At 27.0% G+C, this 23162-nt stretch overlaps 1 protein-coding gene across 1 annotated transcript; it reads right to left on the reverse strand.

Annotated features, from left to right (window-relative positions):
* Positions 1–10928: 10928 nt before the first annotated feature.
* On the reverse strand, positions 10929–16796 carry Fitm (acyl-coenzyme A diphosphatase Fitm). The gene has a single exon (XM_016064544.4). The coding sequence runs from the start codon at positions 16749–16751 to the stop codon at positions 15762–15764; it is 990 nt and encodes a 329-aa protein (XP_015920030.2). The 5' UTR covers positions 16752–16796; the 3' UTR covers positions 10929–15761.
* Between the last annotated feature and the right edge of the window lie 6366 nt (positions 16797–23162).

The following is a 23162-nucleotide window of genomic DNA, read 5'->3' on the forward strand; positions in this document are numbered from 1 at the left end:
TATTTGTGTTCTTCTCGAATGAGAGTGTCATTGCAAATGTGTTTTAAACTATTAATAATAACTGAACATATCTTAAATAAATTTATACAGTGGTACTTTAAAAAGTAATTCTAACTTAATAAGTAATTCTTATTAGGTAAGAGGGGGCAGTAGCCCCCTCTGAAATTTTTGTGAGGGGGCAAATAATATGTTTCGCCCCTCCTGAAATGTAAACATTCGAGAAAATAAAATCAAGTTAAATTCCAATTAAAAAATAGTAAAAACGTAAATTTTTAGAAAAAAAAACATTTTAAATTGAACTTTAAAACTATTTTCCTCTGAAATTAAAGTAAGAGGTTATAATAAATATAAAGACAAGGCTCTTTTTCTCAACTCAGAAGCTATTTTTCAAAAAGAAAACTTTATTTTCCTCTGATATTTAATAAAAGGGCGAATAATGCGTTTCGCCCCTTCTGAAATTTAGACATTCAAAAAAATGAAGTCAATTTAAATTAGTAAACTTAGAGGGAAAAAAACCTTTTTTCCCCAACTAAATTGAGGGGGCGAGAGGTAAATTAATTTAATTGAGGGAGCGAATTAATAAATTAATTTCATTTTAATTGAGGGGGCGAATAATGCGTTTCGCCCCTTCTAAAATTTAGACATTCACAAAAATGAAGTCAAATTATATATTAGTAAACTTAGAGGGGAAAAAAAACCTTATTTTTTTCAACTAAATTGAGGGGTTGAATTAATAAATTAATTTAATTTAATTGAGGGGCGAATGATGTGCTTCGCCCCTTCTGAAATTAGCCATTCGTGAAAATAAAGTTGGATTGGTAGTTTTAGAAAAAAAAGGAAATTTTTTAAATTTAAAAATAAATAAATAAAATTATTTTCTTCTGAAATTTAATTGAGGGAGCAAATAGTGTGCTTAGCCCCTTTTGAAATTTAGACATTAGTGACTATAAGGTCAAGCAAAGAAAAAAAAGGAACAATTTCTTTTTCTACTTTAAAATTATTTTCGAAATCAAAATTTTTATTTTACTGCGACTTTAAGTTGAGGGGGCGAACAATGTGCCATTCGTGAAAATAAAGTTAAGTTAAATGAGTAATTTTAGAAAAAAAAACTTTTTTTCAACTTCAAAGTTGTTGTTTTTTTTAAAAGAAAACACTATTTATTCTGAAATTTAATTGAGGGGGCGAATAGTGTACTTAGACCCTTATGAAATTTAGACATTCATGAGAATGAAGCTAAATTAAATTGGTAACTTTTTAAAAAGTCTAATTTTTTTCTATTGTGAAGCTATTTTTAAAATATAAAATTTCATTTTCCTCTGAAATTTAATTGGGTATAATATAGCCTACGTCACAGGTTGTGTTGTTCCTACTAAATTTAACCCATGAACGGCATTTTCTGCGAGCCTAACTTCAAGCCACAAATAAACAAACGAAGTGTTCGATCGTTTAAATAGCTGCTCGCCAGATTTTATTGCATTATAAAGAAAAGTTATTGAAACTAAATACAACTAAGTAAACAACAACAACTAAAACAAATAATAACAACTACTAATAACAATAACTAAATAAACAACAACTAAATTCAATTCGTTTAGCATTGCGTCATATGTTGTTCCTACTAAATCGAAGTAGTTGTGTTTTTTTCATATTATACCCAATTGAAGGTCGGCGAATAATATGCTTCACTCCTTCTGAAATTTAGCCATTCGTGAAAATAATGTCAAGTTAAATTGATAACTTTAGAAAAAAAAACCTTTTTTTCTACTTTTAAGTTATTTTCGAAATCAAAAACTTTATTTAATAGTGAATTTAAATTGAGGGGGCGAATAATGTGCTTCGCCCCTTCTGAAATTTAGCAATTCGTGAAAATAAAATTCAGTTTAATTGGTAATTTTAGAAAAAAGAAATTGTTTTTTTCTTAAGACAAAGACTTTTTTTTACATACGAGTATTTTCTATATACGTAATTAAACGAAAAAAAAAAAACAATTTTAAAAACAAAATACTTCTTGAAAAACGGATTGCATATAAAATATATCAAATGTTTAGAAAACTAAAATAATTTCATTTCTTTTACCCTTCCCTGGAAAGAGTAATAAAAGGCATCCTCCACTGATAAAAATTGGTTTCAAAGAATCCCTTGACCTTCAAGAATTTCCTTTCCACCCACCTTGGCATATAATTCTGGTGGCCAAACCCCCCACAAAGACAGTTATTTGTCTCCTCAAAAACAGCCACCTCATGTTACTCTATGGAAAAAAGTACTTTTGCTTCTGTAATTTTCATTTTTATGCCCCTTTGACCTCTTTTTAAAATGTCAGATATCCACAAAACCATATCTTATTTGGATATCTCTTCATAAATTGTCTCAAACAAGCAATTATCTAGATTTTCTGAGAAAACAGATGTTTTAGGCGGGATCTAAACTGGGGAAGAATCTTGTTGACATTTTTCTCTGGTCATTTTGTGATGAGACTTTTAACGCTCTCTGTTGAATTTTCTTTTTTAGCTCATTTAATTACGTAATTTAAGCTATCGATTTTAAATTAAAGCATATTTTTTTTTATTTTGTTTAATTGCTTTAAATTATTTGGTTGATTTTTGTAGTTGTTTTTTTACATCAGTTTGATAAATTAGTTGCAACAGTTCTTTTTAACCTAAATTGTGTCATCCATCAATAATTCAAATTCTTAATGAAGCTTCTCGTTGAATAACAATAAATTTCGAAAGAGGTAAGCAAATGTTTTCATTCCATTAAATTATTTAATGCTTTAATAATTATGTACTGTTAGAATTGTTTTATATATTTGTTCGTATAGTAAATGTTTTTATTATGTTCGTATATCAAATTCATTTATATAGTGGATTAGGTCATGATTTTACTGTTTATTGTGTATGGATTTTGTTATCAGTTTATATTAGGAATTTTTTTTTTTTTAATTGTAAAATAATATTTCGAATTCTTTTTGCTTTTAACAAGTTTAATTTGATTCAGAAATGAAAATCAACCTTTAATTTTTTTATGATTGATTATGTAGAGCAGAATTCAAACACCAAATCCGTTACACATTTAAATCCGTTACACTATTTTTCTCTCTCATGTCAAATAAATCATTTGAAAAAACCTTTATAGACCAACTATAATTTGCATAAATAATGATAATTTTTATCGTAATACAAAAAAGTAACTACCATTTACATTTTTAACAATAAAAATGCAAAAAAAAATTATTCTTAAAAAATGCTTCGTTAAAATTTCTATAATATTTTATTATTTTTAGTAATAAAACTTTAATTAAACAAAACATATATTTCTAAGAATGGGGCAATTTGTTTCCGTAGCATTGGAGGGAGAAAAAAGTTTCAGCGTAATTTTTGTAGTTTATTTTAATCATAATTTTATGGGATGGTCAAATTGTGTTAATAACTTTGTGCTAAATAACATAGTAAAAGCTTTTTTCATGAATAATTTTTTTAAATTTAAAGTATTAATTTTTGAAAATTTTAATGCTGAAATTATAAAGGCTGTTGATAGAGGATAAAAAATTGATCCGATTGTAATTTAATATTTCTTAAAAATGTGAATATTTCTCTATTGAATATTTTTATTTTCCGTTTCCAATTTCGATTTAAATCCAGATAAATGAAACTGGAACAAGATGAGAAAAACCCTTCACATAAAACTGCTTAAATTTTATTTATCCACATTTTTTAAGAAATTTTATTGTTCTCTTTAAAAATCCGAAAGCAAATAATATTCATTGTCAAGACAAATCATTAAAAAAAGTTTTTTTACGTAGGAAGAAAGTTGTATGACGTTTTTCTTTGGTATGATATTTGCTTTGGAATTTCAAATAAATAAATAATCCTGTGTCAGGATTGTTTGTCATATATAATTGCATGGCGACGTGAATATATATATTCTGATCAGATACATGTCATTCTGATCAGAAGTTTCAACAGGCAAAATATTCAAAAATGATTTTTTTTCTTTCTAAATATAGCTATGTTTTTAGGACTGGATTGGAAATATAGCTATATTTTTGGGACACACTAAAGTAACGCAATTTTATTTTTCCCTCGATGTTAAAGATATAACAGCCGAATATTTTTTTAATTGTGACTTTTTAAAAGGATAGCAAATGACATAAAACCCTAAAATTTTATCCAGTTTCTATAACACGTGTCGAAAATTTTCGATTTGAAACCAATAAGTGATTTCATTTTTTATTTCCTAAAAAATAATTTCGGAAAGCTAAAAATATGCAAAAAGGAAGAAGTATGCATCAGTATGATAGAAGTATGCATCAAAGAAAAAAAATTGATAATTTCTTTTAAGATTTCGACTGAAAGAGAAAAAAGAAGTCCCTGGGCAAACTAGAAATCAAGAGCCATCGTCGATTTTATAGCTAATACATTTAGTGTAAATTTCTGTTCTAATAATTGGGTTTCTGGATCGCTCAAAATGAAAATCCTCGCCTTAAATTCCGATTGTTCATGCGATTTCCTAAAAATTTTGAGGAATCTTAATTAAGAGAATATAAATTGTAACAATAGTTCATTTCGAAGAAGCAAACAAAAATTCATAACCGACATTTACACCCAATTCTTAAAAAAAAGTTTAAATCCGATCTAAGAGTGTTCGCTTTGTTTATTTATTTGCGCTCAATACATTGTTCGATTTTGCTTTAAAATAGAAAGCCTCTCGAACGTTCACGTACATAAATAACGCGAATCGAGATTATTTGAAGCAGGGCTAAAGAGAATACAAGGGCTAGTTCAGCCCTGAGTTCACCCCGCTCTTAGAGCTGAAGCTACGATTTCCCTCCTCATGACGTCACTGTGTCCACAGATCTCGGAGATCGCAAGCAAAGATATGATAACTTTGCATCTTTCTCTTTGTAAAAATAAGTTAGACTTTTTCTGGTTATTAGCCTTCAAACTTTACGTAATTAACATATTATTTCCGTTCATAAACATAGTTCAAAAAAAAACTCTTGGTTATTATATTAAAAAAATACCATTTTAAACTTATAAAAATGTTTTGCTAGTTGGTGAAAATGACACGATAAATACTTTATTTTAAAAAGTTCAGTTTTAACTTTAACTATTAAGAAAAATGAAGGCATATATCGACACTTTTTTTATCTACATATTCTTTTATAAAGATAAGTTAAATTTAGAATCCCTGATTTTAAAATATGTCGTTAATAGCAATTTGTTCATACTTAATCATTAGGAAACATCAACTTTAAACGCTAATTACTGAAAAAAAAAATAATTTAGGTTCATAATGACATTAGAAATTTTACAATTGTTTATAGACATTTAAATTTACGATGATATAATTTATAGATATTTAAATTGAACAGAATATAATTTTTAAAAAAAATCATAAATATTTAGAATAACTACATTAAAAAATATGTTATGAAATTAGGAGAATTTCAACTATATACTATATATTTTATTTATACTTTTTACTTACATTTTAATTTTCTTTGACTTTATCTATTTTTTAATTCCTTTCACCTGCCTTTCTTTATGAAGTAACGAGGCGGTTTCTATTTAGATAATGAATTTTTATAAAAGTTCTTTACGACAGAATAAACGTATTGCTGTTTTATATTAACTATGTCATTTCGGAATCCATTCTTTACATAGTTGTTCATTTACTTTAGGGAACACGCGAAAAATTATTCTTTTTGTTTTTATATCAGAATTTTTGCAAGTTGCAATCGCGCAAACTGGCATTTCGATAATAGTTTTAAATTCTTGTAAATTCACTGCAAAAACTGAGGAAAGTCATTATAGAAAATAACAAATGTCTTAGAATATCTCGCAAAAAGAAATGATCCAATATTAGTTAGAGCTAGTAAGGCCAAACGCTCCGTTCTTGAAGTAAAAGTGCGAGCTTTGCGCCAAAGTGACGTCACTAGAGTGACGTCGGAGGATCGGCGCGGCGAAAGATACTTCAAAGGAGTGAACCAGCCCTTCTATTCTCTTTAGCCCTGATTTGAAGTGCCTGCACCCTGCACTGCACAGAATCAGAAATTAAAAGAGCGTGAGCGTGCGAGATATTACGCGAAAGAGCTCTCTAATAACGTTTATTCTTGAACGAAATAATAATTTGTGTTTGGTGTGGTTTAGCTGCTTCTGTACATTGTTCAGTTATATAAAGAATTAGCATCGCATTTTTTACTAAAAATGATAAAAACAAAGATAAAAATATTTTTACATTCTAATTGGTCAGTTAAATGTGAAAATTTACGGAATATGTACAGAAGCGGCTAAACCACGCCAAACACAAATTATTATTTCGTTCAAGAATAAACGTTATTAGAGAGCTCTTTCGCGTAATATCTCGCACGCTCACGCTCTTTTAATTTCTGATTCTGTGCAGTGCAGGGTGCAGGCACTTCAAATAATCTCGATTCGCGTTATTTATGTACGTGAACGAGCGAGAGGCTTTCTATTTTATAGCAAAATCGAACACAATGTATTGAGCGCAAATAAATAAACAAAGCGAACACTCTTAGATCGAATTTTCGCAGGACTCAACATGAATGGCTCGAGAGCCTAACTTTAAGTATGCGAAATAATTAGAGTAGACGGACAAGAAATTTCCCCCACAGAAACGTTTTGAATAAACATTTTTCTTTCAACGTATGCAGATTCCTTAAAATAATGGGGATAGCCGCAATCTGGAAAAAAAATGGTCCTAGCAATTTAGTCAGAGCATTCTCATGTTTGCGATTTGTAATTTTCAATTATTAACATGGCGATTCTAAGGTTGCTCAATAATCTTTTAATTTACTCCTTTTTTTGTGCGTCAGACATAGTTTAATGCATTTTTTGACAGTATACATGGCGCAGTAATTTGATTTTTGTCTGACTTTATTTACTTTCTATATTTAATCAGGTATTATTGAAATGCATTTTCCACACATTTTAATTTTCAATCTTCGCAGTTTACTTTAATTTTTTGTTAGTTATTTTTAAAAATGTTATTTTCTTCGGATTTTTTTTCTCTATAATAATTTTTATTCTTCAGTCCTTGCTATTTTTCAAATATTTTTAAGCTAATTGGGACTTTTTGTTTTGCTTTGATTATTTTTGTTTACTCATTAATAAAATAATAAGTCTTCATAAAAACTATGTAATAAATTTTAAAAGTACCACAAATTTTTCAGATTTATTATTTTTTTAATTGTAAATATTTTTTTCGATTTCATTTTTATCGGATTTTAGCTTTTACGTAGCTTATGTTAAGGATATTTTTCTTAATTGTCTTCTCTATATTTTGTTATAATAATTTAAATTCTTTAAAAACATTTCATTTAATTGATACTTTTTTTTAAATATTTTAAAAATATATAGCATATAATTTTCCAATATCATTAGGTTTTTCAGAAGATCTATCCAGCTATCCATTTTTGTTTTGAATAGCTATAATTCGAAGAATAATATTACATTGTTCAGTTTAAAAAAAATAATAACCATGTAACCTCAAATATACAATAAAATTTTGGTTATAATTTTACAATTAATTAATGAAAATCCCTTCATTTGTTTTAGTTTTTCATTCCTTTTCCTTTATCATAAAAATTTAATTAATATGATAAAGTTAATTCTACTTCGTTGAATTACAGCATATATGTTTTAAATTGTATATTTTCTTTTTCTTTGAATATATTTACAATTTTTACCTTGGAATAAACCAAAAAAATCAGAAGATTTCTTTAAAATTCAAAGTAATTTTTAAATAAGATTTAATTTGAGAAACCAATCTATTTTACGTCATTCATTTGTTGTAATTTTTATACAACTTGTGCTTGTACTTTATCATTAAATGATAAAGCACAAGTACCAAGATTAAAAAGGAGAATTAACTTTATCATATTAATTATTTATCATTAAATAATTAATATGATAAAGTTAATTCTCCTTTTTTGTATACTGAAAATTTGTATTCATGATCAAATTAAAATCTATGCCAGAATCAAAATGTAAATCACAAATTACTTCTGATTCAATAAGCTTTTGAGAAGCAAAAAATCATATTATGTCATTATGATTAACCCTTTCTGAGGCCGTGGTAAGTATAATTACTCTCTATTTTTAAAGTTTATGGTGAACTGTTTTACCAATTTTAATTTAGATTTCCATTTGTTAATAATTTCAGCTTTCTTGCCGTGCGTTTGAATAAAATTGGTTACAGTTTGTTAGTTTAAAAAAACGTATATAAGTTATAAAATACATAATTCCTTCTGAAGTTTGTAGTATTTATAAGATTTATTTTATAAATAACTAAAAGTAAAACTCAATAAGTTTCAAATAGGTCGTGATAAATACCAAAAACAAAATAATAATATTAAAATTTAGATTAATTTTTTATAAGCTAAATGGGTTATTCTTTCTTGTGTCAATTACTATTCTTATATCAATTTCAATTCCAAAAATTCTTCAATTTACCTTTACTAGAAATAAATGGCTCATTAAAAGGTTAATATGTATCTATAAAATGTCTTGCTCAGCATTAATGAATTTAAAGAAGTAAAATTACAAAATTAATTAATTAAATTTTAATACACTTTTTTAAAAATTTGTTTACAATTGATAAAAATTTTTTTGTTATCTAATTTGTTGGTGTGAATGTAATAGTTATATCATTGTCATCCTAAGCAATGGAAATAATAATATAATTAAAATTAGATAAATTACAATATTAAAATAATACAACTTATTTTAAAATACTAGATCGGACAAATTGACTTAGAATTGGCTCGCCCCCCCAGTCAAAAAGAAGTTGGCACGCCACTGAATTATGGAATTAATTAAATGAATGGATTATTTATTATGTTTGCCAATATGTTATAGTAGTAAGTAAATTTTTAAATCAAATTGAAAACGTGCTAATTTAATTAAATCATAAGAATCAGTAACATTTTTAATATTTTATTCTGAAAATCTCGAGGATTTTGGTTTTTCTCTAGACATCGTCCATACACTAAAAAAAAAAAAAAAAATTGCTATTTGTAGAATTTTTTTTTCTATGAATTTCAGAAGAATATTTTTGGATAAAATAAAACATTTCATGACAATTTTTTGTGTTACAAATTTTAGCAATAAATTTAAGTTGTTAATTGAGCTAGAAATTACACTGATGGATTAAGTAACAAAGAAATTACTTTTACATTCTGTCTTGGAGAAAATAATGTAAAATTTTTATCAATGTTTTAAAAAATATATAACAAGGTGTTGCAAAAAATTATTCATTTTATAGAGAACACTGAAATTTTTTCTTGGTTGTGGTTAAGAGCTTTTGTTTCATTATGACACTTAGTTAAAACATATGCCTGAGCTGTACCAGATAAGCTGTCCAAAAAGTAAAAGTGTGGTTAAGTCAAATATCTTAACTGTGCATCCTATCAAAAATATAACTGTATACATGTAAAATATTTTCAAAAAATTCATTTCATTATATTATACATTTCAATACCATATAAAGTTAATAAAAAAGTTATAGTAAACTTATAGGGTTACACTTTAAAATCGTTAAGCTATCAAAGCTTGTCGAATAGTTCGAAAGATAGAAGTTGACCACTTACAGAGGAGAATAAATCATTATTTCTTTTTCCCCTATCATTTTATCATGTTTTCTTTTGTAGCGTTATATGTTAACCATAATTTCATAAAAAAAAAAATGGATTTTTAAGTTTTATTTGGCAAATCCATAAAAGCAATAATTACCAGTGTGAATTAATTACATAAATTTAATGTCAAGCGATTAATTACCAAAATGAGTTTGTTTCATAAATTTAATATTGATGGTAAACTAAAAAAGGGGTTTAAATTAATTGTAATATTTATGAACTTAATGAAATATTTATACATAATGCAATAACATAGGTAATTTCTTTTTTTATTCTTTTTCCGGATCAACATGAAAGATATAGGTTTTGTACCTTTTATTATATAAATTTAGTTCTTGATTATAAAAATCAATTTGACAGGTTTCTTTTTAGTATAAAAAAGTATTCTAAAAATCACATGGTGGGTAGCGTTTTGATTTTGGCTATTCAAAAGCCCTTGAAGGTTTTTAAAAACAACATTGGTTGTTTTTAAAAAGTGCTAAATTTTTCCCTTTTAAAAAATGAGATTTTTTTTCGTTACCATGTCGATTTTCGCCATGTATTATGCAAAGGCGTGGTTTCCACAGTGTTCTATTCAAAGTTTTCACAATTTATTTCGGCGTACTGTCTGTCCATAGCATATGAATGTGCCAATCATTTTACATGCTTGATGAAATACTTGCGAGTCCCTATGTGCGTCTATTGAGCTGGGTTCGGTGAGATTATTACCTTACTCTTGTGAATTTGCAAGATATTCTCAATTTCAGACTTCATTTTCCATCCTCTGATATCGAACCGAAAAATCTCTTGATCATTTTATAACGGCTGATATAATCAAGAAAAAAGTTCTTCGTCAGAAACTTGTTATTTTAACGTAATCATGTAAAATCTTATTTTGTTAATGTATATTTTTTATTTAATTTTTTGTTAATGTATATAGTGCTTAAATATATTTTTTGAGTGCTTGAAAAGTACTTAAAAGGTGCTTATTTTTTGTTGAAAGATTTGGCTATGCACCCTGAATCAGTAATACTTAAGATATTTAAAAAGAAATAACATTCATGTTTTATACTTAACACACACCTCCCAATTAAAGTTTTCAAATATATTCGAATCTTACCATATTGCATGGATACGATAAGTACTTTGTGTATGAATATCCTTATACGTACATATTTGTTATTGGCTATAATAGATGAAAGAACCAAGTGTCCAAATCAATAACGTATTGTAAACCCCTTGATATATGTATAAGTTATAACTTGCTAGCATGTATCAAATTAAAATTACACAGTTATATTTCCTAAAAATGCTTTATTACAAACAACATTCCATTTAGTTTTATTTATAACAAAGATATAGTGAAAACTCAAATAAATATTTTATAAAAATTCAAATAAATAATACAGAAAATACACAAATTCACAAGCTGTAGATTAAACTTCTATAAGTATTTCAAAAGGATTGGTATTTACTCCATCAAATGATATTTATGAAATACTATATTATGAGGTCAGGGAAAGATTCTTTAATATTTAATCATTCTAATTTATTTATTTCACGTAAATTGTTTCAGATTTAATGATTACAATAATTTATAATTATTCTCTTTTTAATTTTGGAAAGTAATTATTTTATGCAAATATCTACAGATTCTTTAAATTCATTTTCTCAAAATAAATACAAAAACTATGATATATGTATCTATATAATTTTGATAGTAGATTGAGGGATTTGGAGTAAATAAAATAACATACCACAGTAGTCACCCATAAAAAGGGGAAAAAATATTTAAAAAAATCTCGAACCCAAATTAATGTAAAAGTTTTGATTTTTGTTCTTAATTATAAATTTATTCTGATTTTTAAGGAAAATTTATAAGATGTGAAACTTATAAATAACTTTCATTCTGGGATTAAAAAAAGAAGTGTAATTAATAATTTATGAAAAAAAGAGGATTAGTTACAATAATAACTAAATCTTCTGTATCACAACTAAAAAAAGATAAAAAACCATAACTTCTAGTTCAGCTTCTATATTACTATCCTAAGAGTGTTTCTTGTTTTAATATTCAAATATCAATAGTGTGATTATTTAATTCAATGTTAAAAAAAAGGCTTGTTAGAAAGTTAGTGGGGTTATGCTGAAAAACATCTATTTTCTCCTTTTAAATTGAGACAATTCGTTAAATATTTTGAGAGAAATTTTTTGAGAAAGCATTTTTATTTCAGTTTTAAAAACTGATAAAAAGTTTAATGTTCACAAAAAACTATTAACTTCAGTTCAAACTGGTAGAGGGACATCTAAAGAACAGATCTACATAGAAATTTAAGAATAAATATCTAAATTCTAATTATTATAAATTGTTTCCGAGATTGAGTAAAGTAGGTATATGGTTAGGTTTAACTAAGTGTTGTATGATAGGTATATTTTTTTCTCTTAGATTTAATAAATATCTATTTACATTTCACAAAAACTTACACTTTTCGTGCTTTTTGATGAAATTATGTAGAGTTCAACAAAATATTCTGCATCGAAAGTGAAACCTAATTTTGATAGCCATGAACATTAACTCTAATTTAATAATACAAAAAAAAAAATTTTTTTTTGGCCTCTTTTTTTTAAAAATATATTCTTACATTGATTTAAGAATACATTATTTACATTTTTATTTAAAAAAAATTATTTACATATATATTTTTTTTAATGAATTACTAATTTTATAACTAGTATACCACTTTCACCATTTCAACTTCCCCTTACCTGACCCAATAAATTGGTGCTTATATTCATTTGTTATTGCTATCTACGGCTTGTCTATCTATGATTAAAATTCTATCTGTTATTTGAAATCATGTAATTCCAAATAAGATTTGGATGAATATTGAACCTGTTAAGTGGGTCTAAAATGTTCATTATACACTCTCTATTTATTCATATTTTTAATATTTCTATAGTTTGAGCTACATATTTCATAACCGCTTTACTACCGAGTTTAATTTTAACATTATACATTTAATATAACCAAGAATATTAGTGAAAAAAAAATATCAGGTACTTAAAACAGATGCCATTTTATGCTTTTAATATTTTTAAAACATAATTGGTAAAAACCACTATCTGGCTCAGGGATTTCCAACTTTGTGGCCCTCAAACTATAATTATATATTTTTGTTTTGTTGCGGACAATTTTCATAAAAATCTATATGGGTTTAAAATACTTTTCTCATTAAAAAAGAAAACCTAATTACTTCGTTTCTGTGAAATTTCACATACCAACAGTGCAAAAAAATTTATTTCTCAGGTTTTTTTCATCCAAGAAAATATTTATTCAAATACAAAAATAATTGTGTATGTTGCTTTTTTTTTTAATCTGTTTTTTATTATTTTTATTTTGTGAATATAATTTAGCATGTGCGTATCAGAAATTTTCTTGAAGAAATTCACCCATTTAGCTTTTTGAAACCACTCGTTTAGGAAGAAATTATTTACATTTGTAAATTTTAAAACGCATAAAAGAGGGAATGAATAGCATGTTTTATCTAAATTCCTTGAATTGAATATTGCATGAGCGGAAAAGAAAAAAAAATTTCAGATGCTCACCAATTTTCGTTGTTGTTGCTATAATTCCTAATAAATCGAAATTTTTTTAAATTTGTCACAGAATTACATTTAAAAGGAAAAAAAACCTTGTCACTAAGTTTCTGATTAAGAGAAGATTCAAAATGAGGCGTAACAACTTTATTTGTAATGCTTTTTAATGTCAAAAAAAAAAAAAAAACTTTAATATAAATCTGACAGAAACATTTAATGTTCCTTCATATATGAAAGACTCCTATATAAAATTTTGATAAAGTTGCGGCCTGCCATTTGACTGGTGATTTTAATAGTGGCCCTGGCCTCATGTAAGTTGGAAACCCCTGATCTAGCTCATAAGCTGCCAAAATAGAAATTTCTGATGAACATTGTTTTGTATATAAGTAGATTTTAGTAAACTGCAGGTATTATAGCTCGTAAGTATGTATAGCCTACCTATGCAAAACATTCAAAAGGAAAACATACTAAACAAAAGTATTTAAAAAAAGTTACAATTAATATGAAAAACAATAACAGATAAAAATCTTGATACTGGAACGATAGATAACAGATGAGAATGCACCCTTAATATAGATATCAGAGGTATGCCCTAGTAGACCACAAGTTCCATTCTGTCTCCAGATGGTTTTAAAGTAAAGAAAATCTATATTATTGATTACATTTATAGAATATTAATCTTATTACTAAATATTTTAAGTTACAAAAAGTATCTAATTGGTAAAAAAAAAAAAAGTGATTTTTTCCAAAAGTAAAATTTTACATAAACCACTGATGATGTAAGTTTTTATGACACAATCAATGAATATAATGGTAAATTACACATGACAATTGTTAATATTTTATATGTCACATAACTTCCAATTTAACTATGACATAACTTTTCCTTTAAATGTTTCAGATTTGTTTAGAAATAAAGATTTTTTTACACATTCTTTAATGATGATAGGAAAAAAAAAACTTTATTCTAAACCTTATTCTTATTTTTAAAATATATTATTTCTTTAAGACTTTTTTTTTCTTCAAAAAAAAAAAAAAATTCAGTACAGATTTTGAGTATAAATTTTGTGCACAATTCTTAACTTCATTTAATGGCCATTGCTGATAATATTTCACGTAAGAAAGTTATGAACTTTAAAAAAAAAAAAAAAAAATGGAAATTGATACTGATAAGAGCTAAAAATCAGAGAGGAAAAAATGTCAAAGATTTCCATGTCAGTACCTGCCTTAAAATAGTCACCAAGTTTTGGTGACTACCGAGCAGTGAAGTGTATCTGAGAAACTAATTAAAACATCACAAAACAAATTTAAACAATATAATTAGCAACCAATCTGGGCATAGGTGCAGAAAAATCTTAGAGCATTATTTACGCGGAACACATTTCTAATAATTTAGAATACTCACAAAATTTTAAAGTTTTTTTTTTTTTAATTACAGTAACTTTTTCAAAATATTTTAGAAAATCAAATTTATAAATTGTTTAACTTTTTTGGTAATAATATAACAAAGAAAAAAATTAATTTGATTTTACACAGCTCTTGAACAAACACGCATGTGTTTGAAATAAGAGGAATCAAAACACAGTGAAATAGTAATTTATAAAACTAAATTTAAGGATATTAAGTTCAGGAATTCAAACTAATAAATATGTAAATAAATTGACTTATAAAATTTTTTTTGCAGGAAAAAATTTGGCTAAGAGACATTATTTTATAATAAAATTTTTTTAAAAATTAAACCAAAAATATCCCTAGGGGTACTAGAATTTCCTCCTAATTTTATTTACTATATATTCTGCACCTTTGCTTCTGAGTAGGCCACCACATATTTGTGTATTTAAAATTTATTACAAAAACTCAATAACAGTTTTTTAAGAATTCTAGTAGGAGCAAACAGTAATCAATGTCAGAACATTCCCAAAATCTGAATGTTAAGTCAATTTTGAATAAATATTGCATAATATTACTGAGTGAAGTTATGAAGAAACTTTAATTCAATAGTCAGTCTAAGATACATTAGACTTTAAAGAGTTTTGAGGAATCAAGTGGTCTTTCTAGTCTCAGAGAAAAATTTCAAATTACTAAACAAATTTCTAAATTGCAGTTCAAGTAAAAATTTTTATGCTAAACACATAAAGTAAAGCTTTGGTTTTCTCAACGAATCGTATACATATGAAAATGTCAGGAAGTGGCTTAAATTTAATTTTGTTGTAGTTCAATAAAGTATTTCAGTCATAAACAAAATGATACTGAAAAGAAGTTTAAGAGATATACATTTCAAGCTAACAAGCTATTTTGTGCCAAATAAATTTTACATATAATATTACTAAGTGAAGATGATTATCATAATACAATAGGTTTTATGTTCCGAAATTTCGTCTTAAAGAAGTTTGTTATGTATGATATTGACAACTTGTGCTTTGCTTTGAAAGAAGTACAAGTGTTTAAAACTGCCACACAGGGAAAAAAAATTCAAATTGCACTTCACGTCAAATAAATTTTAAAATTAACAAACATATATTAATATCACTGGCTAACTATAAGAATTTCTTCCACTTGATTGTTCATAATATTTAAAAGATCCTTGTCCTGGCAAGCCTGGCCAGGATTTGAACCACCATTTATATGTAGCATACCACAATAATATAGCAAGACTGCCTCCAATCACTTTTTGGATCATAGAATGGAAATAAAGAATGGTACAAACTAGCATAACATCCCATAAAATAGAGAAATATGTAAGAACAAGGAAAGCGCTGCGCACATATGGCGTTATTTTTTCATAGTTTTCCTTTAAATGCTGTCGCTCCTCGTCTTCAAGAGGGTTTAATGGACTGTCGTCATCAAATTCAAAATTTCGAATTAACTCACCAATTCTTTCCCAACCTCGTATTGCCTTAGCTTCCTCAGCGATCAGTAAACCGCAATATATCAACAAAAATGCATGGCCGGATATATCAAATCCTCGCCAGCTATGATTATTGCGAATACAGAGTGCTCTAGAAGTATATTTATCAACAGAACAGTAAGAAGTGTACGATTCTATCAGCACGAATGATTTTGTAAAACAAAACCAAACTCCTGTTCCTACTAAAAGACGGTAGAAATGTCTTTTGATCTTGTCAATGTTACCACAACAATAGATCCACGAGGTTAACCCCAGAAAAATTGACACTACTAAAAGGGTCCAGGCCCAACCCCATTTTACGAAGTAGTAGTTGAATAAATTACTCCGCCTGGAAAAATAAGATTTTGGAATAGGAGTAAAATCGGATACTAATGAACCGCAGAGAAGAGCACCTAAATATATAGCGATTTTTAACTCGGTTTCAAATAAAACGATTTTCCTTGCTACATGCATGATTATCATCAAAAACACATGTTTGATAGAGGATGGATCAGGCAATGGCTTTTTGCCTACATTTTGAGATCTTTTCGCTTGAAAATTTTGCCAATTTAACTCCTTAGGAGATGATTTTCTTTTTCCTCCAGCCATATTTGTTTTGAAAATGTAACCATTCATTTGTTTCGTTTTTTCCTGCTCAAAAACACTGAGAGTTGAGTTGTTTTCAAAAGTTTCTTTCATTATGTAAGCTATAAGCAAACCTTCTGAATGCTTTATAAAAAACCACAATAGATGTCAAGTCTTGTCAACAAAAATATTCCATCGAATTTTAGGGATATTATGTTAGAAATCGTATTCTAATTTAATTTATTACGCGAATTTTGTTTTTATGAATACCAATGTCAGTGGCGGATAATATTAGTATTACTCCGACTGTCAAAAGAGAAATAATTTGTCAGATTTGCAATAAATCCTTTAAACGAGGCAAAGACCTTAAGAGTCATTCCGTTATTCATCTTGATGCAAAACCTTATGTTTGCAGCCAATGCCCTGAAGCCTTTAAGCACAAAACAAGTTTGAAAAGACATTCTCTAATACATTCAGGAGAAAAACCATTTACCTGTAGAATTTGTGGAAAGTCTTTTAGACAGAAGGGATCATTGAATGAACATTCTCTTACTCACTCTGGAGTGAAACCTCATACTTGTGATGTATGTAATATGGGCTTTACAACTAAAAGTAATTACGGTCGCCATCTAAAAAAACATCTATTATCCAAACCTTTTACTTGCAATATTTGTAACAAAGGATTTAATGTACGTTCTTATCTTACTCGTCATTATAATAAACATAAAGAAATTGATGAAACTATTAATTCGTTGACATCAAAATCACAGCATAAATTTTCTTCTGCAGATGAAGAAGATAAAAAACTGTCATCTGGCCATTCAGAGGAAAAGCAGTTACCTTGTACCAAAGTAATTGTTAATGCTGAGATGGTCGAAGTTACTAATCATCTTGGATTGAAGACGTATGTATGTAGAAAATGCAAGAAACATTTTAATGATTTTAGTAACTTAAAGATCCACCTTATGTCACATGTGAACAAAAAAATTTATGTCTGCGATGTTTGCAAAAGTTCTTTTACGAGTATCGGTGCTTTTTGTAAACATAAACTTGCTCACAGTCAAGACACTTTTAAGTGTGAAGATTTTCCTGAGGAAAGTGAAATTCTGCCTCAATGCTTAAAAACAGCGGCATCCAATACCACACTTAATATAAAAACAGAATATTCTGATAAGGAAGCACTTGATAAGCGATATGTTTGTAGTGTTTGCAATCGAACATTTCTGAAAGAAATTCAATTTATGCATCATTCTGTTACCCATAAATATCCAGGTCCTTATTATTGTGATATTTGTGGTGAAAATATTGAGTTTGATAAAATACATGAGCTTCATAAACATTATGAAGAGCATGGTGAAATAGCTTGTATATGTTACAATTGTATTGAGGAATCTGGTATAGTGGAGACGAATGTAAATTATTCTAAGAACACTGTTTTTAAGTGTGATATATGTTATAAATGTTTTCCTGATAAAAACCTATTAAGGAAACATTTTCCTACTCATAAAAATAGAAGACCATTATTAATAAAACTTAGTACATGATACATAAAGTCATTATTTTTCTCAACAACCAAAAAAGTACTTCTGTGTTGCTGTAGCCCTAAATAAAGTTGCGAGTATGGCATAGTTGGTGCTTCAGCATGGCAACAACACAGCTGATTAGACAAACCTTCACATATTATTATTGTTAGCTATGCCAATAACTTATATTTCTTAATTTACTGTTATATTATAAATAGTTGTCATTACATTTTACTTTGACATCATTGTATCTAATATAGTATGTTATTTATTTATTAATTTTTCATAATGTACATTATCAATTACTAAGTATAAGATGTACAATTAACTCTACATTTAATGTATATTATGTACTAAATTCTGCTATGTTTACTTATCATAAGAGATCATTTTATTTGATGAATTTTACAACCAAATTTACCAACTCTGCTTTGTAAGTTTGGCAATGTTTTGAGTTGCATAGTACAAAGAGATCTGAATTTAAATTTTTGTGTAATAGTAAAATACTGGTTAAATCCAGTTTCTTGTTTAATCTGAATTCAAAGTTAGTTAAAAAAAATAAGCATAAGAAACGACTTTTGTGATTTGTTTTATAGTTTTTTTCTTCTTATAATTGTTTAAAAACAATGCATTCAATGTTTCATTATCTGTATTTTCTATAGTTTTAAAAAATTATACTACATCTTGTTATTATACTACAACACCAGTACATACTGAGGTTTTCACTTAAAGGCCTTTAAATGATGAATAGTGTTCCGTGTGTTTTATATAAAGTACATTTATATCCAAGTTGAATACTGAGTACTAAAACAGTATACAAAAAATATGTTATAGGATCTTTAAATAGTAGGTCAGCATTTAATGGGTACTCATTAAATTTCACTTATCTAAATAAATAAATCTTTTTTTTTTAAAGAAAAATAATTATTTAAGCTTAAGGGAAGGGAGTTTACAATAAGTTCATTTTTGTTGGCATGTAAGAAGCTAGAGCCCAAAATTACCAAAAATATTCTTTTATAAAATTTGAATTCTTCCCACTGATAAATTGATGAAAAATGACATATCTTTAAGGAAAATTGAGTTTCAAGTTTTGTTTTAAAAGTGACCAAAAATCTTTTTAAAATGATTTTCTTGTGAGATTTATATACGTGAAACGACAAGTGGAAAAATTTAGGAAATTGCTTGGGTGGCATGTTGAGATGTAATTTATGTTGCAGCTTTTATTTTCCATTTATATTTTAGTGTTATGGCATTTGCAACTTGTTTAGACTGTTGAAATTATTTTAAAATCTATGAAGTTTTTAATATTATACTATCCCATTTATGGACATAATTATACACATGCATTAATACTCTGTCTATTCATACTATGTGAAGCAAAATTTATATTAAAGCCTTGATAATGTCTGATGTTAAGTCTTATTTTATTAAAGAACATGAGAACAAGTTTGATTGTATCTTTATCGTTGGGGGCATAATGGTTACTGAGTCAGTCCAAAGTAATAAAGTTTTTTTTTACTAAATGCAAATAATGTTTTATCTTGTAAGAGTGGTTTAAATACATGTCATTGATTAAAACCAGTTGAAAAACTGGATATTTTGATGGAACAGGAAAAAAAATCTTTTGCCCTAACTGCAATGATGTATTAACATTTTTTATACAAAATTTGAATTGCATTTAGTGAAGAAAACTCTCTTTTATATATAAATACTTCCTTATAAGTTGCTGAATTTTTGCACGAAAGCTGATAAAACATAAAAGCATTAGAAAATAAAATCTGTAATATATTATTTTGAAGAAAAAAAAAAGCAAAGTATATTAAATTTACCAGAGGAATGATAGTTAAATTATTAAACAAAAATTAATTGTCCTCAATATTGCAATACAAAATTTTCATTATCCGTGGGTATTCATTATAGAAGTTCAAGTGCAAATCCATTCACAAATTCTGTGCCTAGCTTAAGAGTTTTAATTTCAACAACTAGCTTGATACTTTAATCGAAGAGAACTTTTATCGTGAACTTACAAAACATGTTTGAATTCTAGAATTTTCGAATTCCAGTTTTTTGAATTCTTGAAATTTTTCTTTAACTTTTATCGTGAATTCAAGAAAACTTTAATCTATTTCCAATACAGTTTCAGAGTTTTCTATTCACCTCAGTTACAAGTCCTGTTAAATTATGAATCTATATATAGAATGACTATGTTTGAATGTCATTGACAGAAACTGATAGAAGAAACGGTATGTTTGTGATATCCAGGATATACCGCAGGGCTCGAAAAACAGCCCTTCCGCCCGTCCTCGGCGGTCAAAAATTTCTCGAATCCAGCGTCCTTGCGGACGGCCATTTTCCCGTTAATGCTTGTGATACATTTTCAATTTCTGTTATCTTACAAGAGTCTAGCGCCTCACTTCTAAAATGACCCTCTAATCTCGAAATGCAGCAACATACTGCGCATGGTGGAATCGATGTTTTCACTGTCTGGGAGTACTGCAGCGGTTCAGCGATGAACTTACAAAAAAACACATTACTTCCTGGCCTTAAACAAGAGGCGTTAAACACATTTATGAACATCTACCTAAATGGAAAACCTCTTTCTGATTTCTGTGCAAAAACCTCTGTAAATCATTGGCATGATTGTGGAACTGGCAAACGTCATATTTGATTCATTTAAAAAACGCAGTACCATCGGATAAATTGACATGATAATTGACAGATAACTTAACATTTGTTATTTAAATTATTTCATACTAGGTTTTACTATTAGTAACCTAGTATTTCTTTTATTACTGTATAATGTAATCCTAGTAACTACTAATTCATTGTGCAATTTATATAAATGAATAAGAGAAAACTATATTTTTATTTATTTAGAAGCGACGGGTACATTGTTGGACAACCCGTCCTCGGGGACGGGTAAAATTTCTGAGTTTTTTTTAGCCCTGATATAACGTATATCTTGGCGTATAAGAAGACCCTCTATTTTTGATTACAAGGTAGCAAATTTTGGATATAATTGGGTGTGCTAAGTTGACTACTGAAGAATACAAAATTGTAGGGTAGTAAAAGTAGTTCTTGAAAGCAGAAAATTAATACAGAGTTATTAATATCTATCTCATTGTTTATCATGCAGCGAGTTTTCATGAATAATGGATGTCAAATTTTATTGATGGTGCATAAGGCAACCTGTTTTGCAAAAAATTTTAGGGGTTTGAGAAGTCAACTTATACACACAGGTATTTACAGTATTTCATGTCATATATAGACTAATGCAAATGACACAAATATCTAAAATGATTAAAAAAAAAAAAAAATGAGAATAATTCTGTGCTTCATAATGCTTTTAAATTAAGGTAACATTAAGTTCACATAGTTTGTTTAGCACATATTTTGATTATGTAAACAATTTTATTCAGCTAATTAAAAAAAAAAAAAAGAAAAAAAATCAAACAAATTCAAAGGACAAAAAATAGCAAAACATATTTACAAGTTCATCAAAAATAGTGCTTTGAGATTCCACTGGAAACAACTTATTGTATTCTTCTTTAATTTGATGTAAAATAATAAAGCAAATTTCAATAAACCAACGTCGATGCTAACAACTAACTGATAACTAATCAATATCAGGCAACAATATGAGAATCTTTTCTTAAGTTATGTAATGTCTTTTAACAATAGTTTAGAAAATTATTAACGAATTGGAAATATTTGGAAAGAGCCTTAAATCCATAGTTTTAAGTAAGACTTTTTAAATTGATAATAAATATTATGAAGCCATCTAGAAAATATTTCAGTTTTCAAAAGATCTTTTTTTAAAGAAAAGAAAATCAGATTTTTTCTTCATATTTAAATTAGAGTTTACTACATTTTTCAAGCAAAGCTAATATTAATAATGCTTAATAATATCGTAAAAAAAACAATATTGCAACTAAAATATACTATTAAAGTGATTTAAATTATTTAATTACTACAAACTAACCACTGAAAAGCTCAACACCATTATCAATTATGTAAGTAAATTTAAAATTTCATTATTTTTATCCATTAACAGCATATTTTAAAATTTTTAAAAGTACTTGTATTGAAATAAATTTAGAACAAAATAGGTATAATTGAAAGATTTTTTATTAAAAGCAAATTGTTTCAGTAGGTAATGAAAAATTATAGTTTCAATATTTCATGCTGCTTTTTCTTTAAATTCTATTTTGAACATCAAATAATAATTTAAAAACATCTCCTTTCATTATTTATCTAGATAAAACCTTCATTATCAATAAGATCAGACCTTAAAAAAATAACTTTAAGAATATGCTCATATATTATATTGTGTCAACAACTTTTTTGGCCTTTATTCTTTTTAAAAAAATCAGCTGATTTATATCATGTTGATCACCCTTGTTTGAATAAATTTTTTGTTTCTAAAAAATAGGGTACATTTTATACATGACTAACTTTATTTGCAAAGTGAATCATATAAAATCGCATAATGATCTTTGGGAATCCGCAATTGTTAATGAATAGGGGTAAAACACACTTGTATAATGAAATTTTAGTTAAAATTTTCCTTCCACTTTCATTTTGTTGGTTGCAATAAATATGAATCGTAAGTAACTAAATACAGTCGTAATCGTCATAGAAATTTTTTAGGCACTCAATTCATACTCTTTGTTTTTTAAAGGCCATAGCGAATGATAGTGTGCAGGCATTAAATTTTTTTCCTCAACAAAAACCATCATAATTGGAGGAATCATTATGTATAATAAAATAATGCATCAGGTAATAAACATACATGATTTAAATTACAAAAATTTATGAAACAAATTATTTTTGTACATGTGCATATTAAAATATGACTCCCCTCCACAATGAAATTCTAGCTACAGCTTTTGAAAGTTGAGCTCTTTAATTATTTTTTTTCGAACTGGCACACAAACTA

Source organism: Parasteatoda tepidariorum, chromosome 4, assembly GCF_982258835.1.
Source record: "Parasteatoda tepidariorum strain Cologne lab strain chromosome 4, Ptep-v5.0, whole genome shotgun sequence".
NCBI classification, from domain to species: Eukaryota; Metazoa; Arthropoda; class Arachnida; order Araneae; family Theridiidae; genus Parasteatoda; species Parasteatoda tepidariorum.